Source organism: Ornithodoros turicata, unplaced genomic scaffold (assembly GCF_037126465.1).
Source record: "Ornithodoros turicata isolate Travis unplaced genomic scaffold, ASM3712646v1 Chromosome24, whole genome shotgun sequence".
In the NCBI taxonomy this organism is placed as follows: Eukaryota; Metazoa; Arthropoda; class Arachnida; order Ixodida; family Argasidae; genus Ornithodoros; species Ornithodoros turicata.
In genome coordinates, this window is record NW_026999345.1 from 2737343 (window position 1) to 2746074 (window position 8732).

Here is an 8732-nt window from a genome sequence, read left to right on the forward strand (position 1 = left end):
TAATTTTATCCCTTACCCGGGGAGCTGGATTCGAAAGGATCCATTGGAGGTGGCCATGCCACGGGGTAGTAGTGTTCGTTATACTGACGGGAGGTACATTGGCGCGCAGACTTGTCTTAACCAGTGGAGCGCGTGTCATTGGACGCTGAGACGCAGCTGGAAGCGAGGTTGGGATGATACACTATATCCTTGAAGGGAGGTCGATACGCACAGCGGATGAGGTCACGTTTCGGCATCTCCGTTGTGCGTACCGACCCTCCCTTCAACGGGATTGTAGATCATCCTGATCTCGTTTCCAGCTGTCTATCAGCGCCCGATGACACGCGCTCCGCTGGTTAAGGCAAGTGTACGTATCTACATCGGAAAATATTTCAGAGCCACAACTGGGACGATAACCTGTAGCGCTAGACAAGCCTGAAATAATCCACTGACGTGGAACGCTTCTAGGTTGTTAGAACCCCCAATGCAATCGCCTACGCACTCTGGCAAGCTAGCGTTCACAAAGCTCACCCCACATGCACGTAGTTGTAGCGAAAATGAACAACGTTAAAGTGACAGTCGCATCCGGGAACGGGTCAATAGAATTGATACCACAATGTTGAGCATCGCTCAGTGATCTACTTGGCCAATTTTCACGGCCGGAAACCGCTTAGATATTAAATAAACGAATTTCAAAGTTTCGCGCCGCCTCTGCAGCCGCGGAGGTTCAGCGAGACCGACATCAATGTGACGTATTTATCTAAGCGAACCAGAGGGCTGCGAGCAGTCGACCAGGTTGTTATTGTTTCCGAGTTCGTCTGCTTTGCTTTCGACACTTCTGAAAAGTGAAAATACGCTGACTATTCTTCCACTTCTGGAAGCTCCGGAGTTATCATGTCGGGCGGTTCACGTTGTTACGTTCCTGGCTGCATGAAGACATCCATCGCTAACCCAGAGTTGATGTTTCACGAGCCGAGGGACCGTGAGACGAAGCGAAAGTGGGAGGAAGCAATCTCCAGTGCAAATCCTGACCTACCAGAACAACTAAACGTCCTTCGAGTCTGTTCGTCGCATTCTTCGGACGACGCGTACAGGCTGACTGACATTATGCGGATCCGCCTTGGGTTTCCAGTGAAAAGAAAGCGTTTGAGAGTTGACGCCGTGCCGACCATATTCCCTGAACAAAGGCAACCACTCAGCATGCCATCGCCAGAGGTAAGTGACAACGTTTGTTTCATAGCCTCAATGCCTGGATGATCGAAGTGTTTATGTGTGAATGATATATATGCTGCTTATATACAACGACGTTTTCCCGGAATTCGTGTCTGCCAGATTACCGATAGTCTGTTAAAATGAGCAGCCTGTCAGCCTTTTGCTGATGTCAACAGGAACATTTGTTCATGGTAACACATGTCTGGCAGATATTTCCCATATGACTCTCTCGAACTTCGTGCGGCGCGCACATATCGTCATGGGACTGCATCCTTTGAAATCTCTTGTTTAGACTGGACTTGTAATTGTGTTTACAACTCATTATTTCCTTTTTTCGGCTTTGTGACGCGGAAAATTTGGCATGACGCCCATGACGCAGTACTGGTGACACGAAAAATGCTTTACGTTACAGATTCCATCGACCAGCTTCGCAGGATCAGCTGAGTCTGGTGCGTATCTTCTGCTAATCGCCGTCGATATAGGCATTCACATTGATGGATACGCAAAAGCTTTTGTGCATTGCAATATATATACACAAGTGCTGGGCTTTGCACGCTTATGCCATATACAATGCTCATTTTTTTTAGAACCCGAGGGAATGGAAATGGGAAGCGGTGGTGGAACACATTTCATCCCACAGAACATCCCATCGCCAGCCAATGTAGAAGACGGTATGTGAATGTAACTTATTCATTGCGACTGTTGACATTTACCGTGCCTATCAGCACAGTATGGCAGCAACGTTACTTTCTTGTTTGCTATATTTTTGGAGGCTGTATCTTTTTATAGTAGATTGGCATCACCTCACATTCATCACTTCTTATTATCCTACTATGTGTTCACTATCACTTATATCAAATTCCACAGTGCTTGTGCTGGACGAGCTGCCACTGGGACCTCTGGTGCCTTATCAGACAGTGAGCCAGTACGGGTTCCTATACACCTTGGTACCATACAATCCTGAGCACAAGGACCAAAAGAGAGTGCAGCACAGGGGGACACAGACAGCCATTCCAACCTCCACACTGGGTAGTACTGCATTTACATTATGCCTTTTGTAGTCAAGATTTGTGTGAGATGCAAAATATTGCATGTGTGTACCAGGAACACAGCTACGGGCGCCTTTAATGGGGTGAGGTAGTCCTGACCACACCCTCAATTTCTGTCAGTACATAGAGTTTCAATTGACCTTTGTACACACTAAGAACAAACAGAATATACCTTCTGCAGTGTAACATCTTTGCCACTGAGATCACTCGTTTTTAGTGTAATGTCCACTACTTTTTTTGAAAACGTGTTACACTGTCACCCAGGAGTGTAACATAACACTACAAGGGAGTATAAATTACTCTGCGTTCATGCATTGTAAAATTATGTTACTGTCATTCACATACGTTACTGTGCTAGTGCTTTTTGTCTATTGATGAAGAGTGCCTGGCACTCAGACCATGCGCCTGATGTTGCCCTCGCCATATGCACACTGAGAGGGGTTATATGGACAGACGTACAGATGTTGAGACTTGGACTGACAAAGGATGGCTCAGTAACACGCACATACTTGGTGATCACTCACAAGCAGTGATTTCAGAGTACAGGCTGTCGACAGGCATGAACCTGCGTTTTCAGCATGGTATGGCAACGTGACAGTCGTCATAGCAGGGTAAAGAGAGTATCGACACAGTAAGGCGGGCTTATCAGACAAAAAATGGGCAGAAAAGGGTATACAAAAAGTGTAAAAGTCATAGTTACACTGCATTTACTCTTCTTTGCTCTTTCTTTTTGCCTGGAGGGGAGCACTTACATTTCATTATCCTCCCTGCCACAGGACACAACTGGCTATCCTTCATTATAATGAGAATGCTGACCGGACACAAGTGGAGGAGGATGGTTCCAAGCAGTACCGCCTGAAAGCCTCCAAGATAAAGAGGACATGGCTGCCTGTACCCGTGAAGGAAGCTGCTACTTACAGTATGTGCTTGCTATTATATGCTGTCCAGTGTACTGTCACTATGATGATTTCATCAGAACAGCCTTTAACTGCAAGTTTTGGTGTAACGCTTGATCCTTGATGGAATGATTGATTTGGTGTGAAATGTCGTGTTAGCTTAGCTCGATTGGTAGAGCCCTGGACCGGCAATCCAGAAGATGTGGGTTCGACTCCTACAGCCGGCTAACCTTTTCAGTGACTTTCATCTTTCACCATGGATGTTCCCAGGATTTGTTCTAACGGGGGAAAATCACTTCCGGGGGGAGGCAAGAGTGCAAATCCCGACCCCTACCACATCTTTTTCTGGGGGCAGACGTTGCACACCGTGTGGGTGTTCAGAGGTTCCTATCATGACATCTGAGAATAGTCATTGCGATCTATGACTAAAGGGTGCGCTATGTTCGCAAGCGACCTTGGAGTTCCAGGGGGAATAGGCCCCCCCTTGCCCCCTTCTCAGTACGCCCATGATGAATACGTAGCATCAGGTTTGAAAATTCAGTTGCGCTGCATTTCCTACACCACTGCTCATGAAGCAACAATGTTAGGATATGAAATAATGGAAGAGCAAAATGCATAATCACGCATAATTTCATCTGTAACATTGCGCCTTTGTTGCAAAATAAAAAAAATTGCTCCTGTACTCATGCAAGTTTATTTTCTTTTTACTCATAACCAGTGTGTGCATAAATTTCTGCAAAGCCTCAAGAACAGAAAAAACTTGGATGGACATTTCGTATTTTCTAATTCTATAGATTATACCTCTGAACTGATCACGGAGATCTTCAGTCGTATACGTGAGCATCGAAAGCCATCAGCAGCTATGGAGACACTGCCACCACGTTCTTCCATGTATGGGGAAAGGCCAGTTCTTGCTCAAGCTGTGGAGCAACACCAAAAGAGGCATGTGCATATTGGTTTTGGCTTGTTCTGCACGTCGCTCGCTTAGTGCTGCATATTCGCTTACAATGTGGGTTTTAACATAGGTTCCAGAAGTAAAATCAGTCCAAGCCACACGGTGTGCTGATCTCAAGACAAAAGACCCCAAGAACAAAACAAAACGGCCCTTTTCAGGGCCACCCAATTTTTTACGCTGAGACACGCACTGCGTAATGATCAACCCATCTCACAATGCTTAGAAACAGAATACTAGAAAGCAATTGCCACACCTATTGCCCAAAGAACGACTTTTTGAAACTGCATGCTGACTGTAATTGAAGTGATGCTGCGCTTTCTTCCCTCCCATTCTTTTTTTCCAGTGTGCCTTCGACAGACATGGAAAATTCTGGAAGTAACAAGAATCCTATAAGGTTGCATCCTATAAGGCTCAGCACCGTCTACACGCAAGGGGAGCTAAGTATTTTCCCACCATCTTGCTTTACTGGTGTTACAGAAAAAAGTGGAAATCAAGGTTGATACTTTTTGTAATGACGTCACAAGTGACACATTCCCAGATGAGAAATGTCTGCAGTCTCAAGTGGTTTATGAAACATTTTCCTCTTGCAAACAACTTATGTAGTACAAATGAGGGAAGAGCCGGTGGATGAGAGCTGCCAATATTTTAAACAGAGACTGCTCTTTTTGGCACAATCTACATCCTTGCCATGGCACATAAAAATAGGTCAACAAATGCTGTTTTCAGGAAATTTTTTCTTTTTGTTTTTTGTATTGTTGGCCAGCAGGTCGGTGGATAGGACAGATCTTTTCAAACTTTAATGACATAGGTGCTTTGTTAGAGTGTGCTGGTGGGTTATGTCAAGGAACGTTTCTTTACCACAGAGCCGTTACAGAGATACGAAGGTTAAAATGAAAAGTAACAACCACAGGATAAGACCAAGTGAACAGGTGGACATAGACGAACATTTCAAATGAGGAGGGCAGGGGTTACTCTGAGAAGTGTCTAGAGCATGTGAGTTTTATTTTTATAATACATGTATGTAACACACAATTGTGGCATGCAGTTTAAGGGGCACTAAAATGCAAAAACAAGTTCACTTCAAATTACGTTACACGCTATGTTAACGTCGGTCTTGTTTTCGTAATTGAAAACTTTGATCTTGTTACGAAGCTACAATCAGAGTTATACTGAACTCTTTCTTGAAAAATGCAAAACTGGAAAGCTGATGTACGTTGAAAGGCAGAAAAATAATTCGTAGGAAGACATGATAGTGTTTTATTTCCAACGTGTTTTTAGGGTGCCTTGTGGCTTGTTAATGCTGAGCTAGTGAATAGCATTAGATCTTTATATGAGATGTGACACCCTATCACATGTGGACCTTCACTCGGTGTCCTGTATGCATAGCTTAATGGTGTGAATATGGTAACCAGGGAGGTTACATTGTTCTCACGTCCTGTGACGTTTGGTGACAGCACCTTTACAGGTGGCGTGATATGCAGCTGCATAAAGAAAGGGCGCTCGTCTCAGTATTTACGGGACACATGACATTGCAGACTGGAAGCCGAGGAGAGCAGATTTTCTTACCCACGATATGGAGGGTTCTCTTGTGCGCCAGGAGTATATGCTGCAATTGTAGTTTTTGTGCGAATGTGTGTCCTAGGGCTGGTAATCCCAATTTCTATAGTTAGCCCAGCATATTTGTTCCAGAGTCTTTCCATGTGCTTTTAAATACTGTGCCATTAATGAGAACAGTAACAGAAGAACAGTTGAAACATTGGCAGCTCTCATCCAGATGCACTTCAATTCACGTGTTTTACCTTTATGCTGGATTTTCTACCACTTTTTTTTGCATGTATGTACAGAGGGTCAAGGTGGTCTCTGGTTGAAATTGTTTCATAAACCACATGCAATTGCAAACATTCTTCACCTGGGTTAGTTTGCCTCTCACTTGTGCTACTGTTGCATTTCAGGGACACATTCTGTTGCCCCTCTCCTGTGTGCTTGTGATGCTACTTTGGATCTGCTGGCCAGCCTGCCAGCACTTTATACATCAACAATAACCCATGTCACAATAAAAGGGAAATACATGGCCCTGCACCTGAAACTGTGAAGTTGAACATGGTGGACAATGCAGTGACAAGGACAAGAAACACACACACCATTCAACTAGCAACTGATTTATTTGGAGGCAGAAATCTAGTCCAAATAAATCAGTTGCTAGTTCAACATTATCCGTGTTTCTAGTCCTTGTTTCTGTGTGTTCTCCATCATGTTCAGTCGTACCTGACATGCTCTACACATTCTTGCACTGTCAAGTTCTTAGAATAAAGCAATTTCTCAGTCATGCTTTGCTAATCTTTTTATTGTGCTTATGCTCAATGTACATCTACATCACACCACGATCCAAGACGTGGACAACAGGAATGAGAACTATGTCTATGCTGCACGACACATGTTTGAACTGAACTGATCTGAAGGATTTACTTACAGCTTTGTAGTTTGCTGTATGGAAATGCTGGGGCAAAAGGGTGCAAACAGCAGCAGTTTATTTGAAAGAAACCTCCTTGAAATGAAACTAGTGCGAGCACACGTACACTCACACAGCCTATAAATACAGACAGTAGCGAAACTCATGGAGATTATGAGCCTTTTTTCAGCTGTACTGAGTATTACACTGCGCAAAAAATACAAAGTTCACAACAGATCTGGCAAGGAACATCAAATACAAAAGCTTTGGTATGCAGAATAAGGGAAATCGGAACGTGTAAACGGAATATGTTGCTGCAATCTGTGGTATCCTGCATATGATGGCGATTGAAAGTGTCTTGTGATTGCCCAAACAGCTCATCCAGGTATGTGCCAGCTATTTCTATTTCAGCCCTGCTGATGACGAGGAATAGACAGTGAACCTTAGACAGACGTATGAAAAGCACTGCCATGTCAAATGCTAATATAAGAAAAGGTAGAGTCACAGAAGTAGCACATGCATACACCAATCATGCCACCAAAGTGCTATGTGTATGTGTGTTGCTTTGTGCCCATGATCGGCATATATATTTTGATAGCTTTATCCTAACTAATATGCAAGACCAACATGCCCTACAAGATATTTGAAGTACAGGGTGCAAATTATTCACATGAGACGTTTTAGTGGATTCAGGCGATAAAAATTTCGGCTTCGATGTGAGGAAACATATGCATTTCATGTGAAATACAGCAAAAGAGGAGGAGATAGATGTGACACTGGCAATAGCTTGAGCGTACGCTGCTGCCAAGCACTATTTATATTCGACACGCACACAGATTGTTACTATATCACATAGATATTTAGTGTTCACACTGGAGCATATATCACATAGATATGTGCTCCAGTTTGCAACCTGTGGATGAAATTTGGGAAGGCCTGGTTTTAGCTTTAGTCGGACACAAAAACCCACTCCCAGAGGAAATCGTGAGGCATCCTGCAGGTTCTAAAAGATGATTTTCAGTTTTTCACAAGCTCTTTACCGGAGGCGTAGAACGAAGCTGCATTGACTGAACTGATGGACATGCACCGTTTGAAATCGAAAGCCAGACTGTTCCGTCAGCGAAATATGAAAAACTACCGTTGCAATATACCTGTTTTCTGTTGGATCCAGAAGCATTTAGAGCCAGCAATTCCCTCCAAGCACGGCACGGCAACACAAATACTCGTCCGGCTCTTGATGATTGCTCGCAGATGCACCTGTTGTTTTTGAAGTGGGCATTGGTGAAGCACTAGATCGAAATTGACGAACGCAGTGATCGTCGATCGCAAGGTTTTCTACCTGAAATCGTCGTGCTGCGGGTAGTCGCGATCAGCTTCGTCTGTGTCGCTAGCCCAGTGTCGTGACAACGGATACACAGGATAGGGATCGTCGTTCACTATTACTGCTTCACTGCTTGCTTGCTTGTTAGGGGCTCTGTCCTCGAGGAAATCGCTGGACAGCGACAGCAGATCACTTTCGCTCGTCAGACATATTGAATGTCCCGACGCCTTTACAGACGACGGCGGAGCAGACGGGTCAGATTCTCGAGGCCGCGCCCTGATTGGTTCTTAGATAAATACGTTTTCATGCTTTTCCTGAAAGGAACTTCCGGAATACTCTCAACATCCGGCGTCTGCTCTTGTCGTGTATTCCATCGAATAACAGCTGAACTACGCCACAATTTCGCGTGGGGTTTTCGATGGCGTGCTCAGCAGTCCACAAGGAATAAAATAACACTATAGTTTCCGAATCGCCAGAATCAGATGCGACTGTCACTTTAAAGAGCAACTTACCATCAGGTGCACCTTCCCGGCCTCTGCATGTCCCTTAACCGGTCAACTTAACCGTGCGAAGACGGCGGCTTCCTGATCACAAATAACCTTCAGACGCGGACGCGGCTGTACTTATAGCGCATGTTTCTTCCGTTGGTATCAAAAGTTCGACTCGCTAGATATGAGGCAAGATAAAGAAAAAATAAGAAATTGACCCGCCTGGCCTCATGAAACCACTGGAAGGTGTATTTCAAGGTGTGAAGGCTTGTCGGTTGGTCGACAGCTTATCTGCTCCGGAATGTTCTTTTTCTTTTAGTTTTCATATTGGCCAAAAGAAAACCTGCCTCCTTCACGAACACACGGTGAGAGTTCAATCTCTT

General features: G+C 44.5%; 1 protein-coding gene and 1 long non-coding RNA gene across 2 annotated transcripts; both read left to right on the forward strand.

The window, feature by feature from the left end:
• The first annotated feature begins 873 nt into the window (after nucleotides 1-873).
• Nucleotides 874-2252, forward strand: LOC135373405 (uncharacterized). Its single transcript, XM_064606616.1, has 4 exons — nucleotides 874-1194; nucleotides 1604-1640; nucleotides 1779-1862; nucleotides 2059-2252. The coding sequence occupies exons 1-4, from the start codon at nucleotides 874-876 to the stop codon at nucleotides 2250-2252; spliced, it is 636 nt and encodes a 211-aa protein (XP_064462686.1).
• A 1712-nt stretch (nucleotides 2253-3964) lies between these two features.
• LOC135373417 (uncharacterized) lies at nucleotides 3965-6417 on the forward strand. Its single transcript, XR_010416450.1, has 3 exons — nucleotides 3965-4078; nucleotides 4435-5084; nucleotides 6044-6417. It is a non-coding gene; the product is annotated as an uncharacterized LOC135373417 (long non-coding RNA).
• The last annotated feature ends 2315 nt before the right edge of the window (nucleotides 6418-8732 follow it).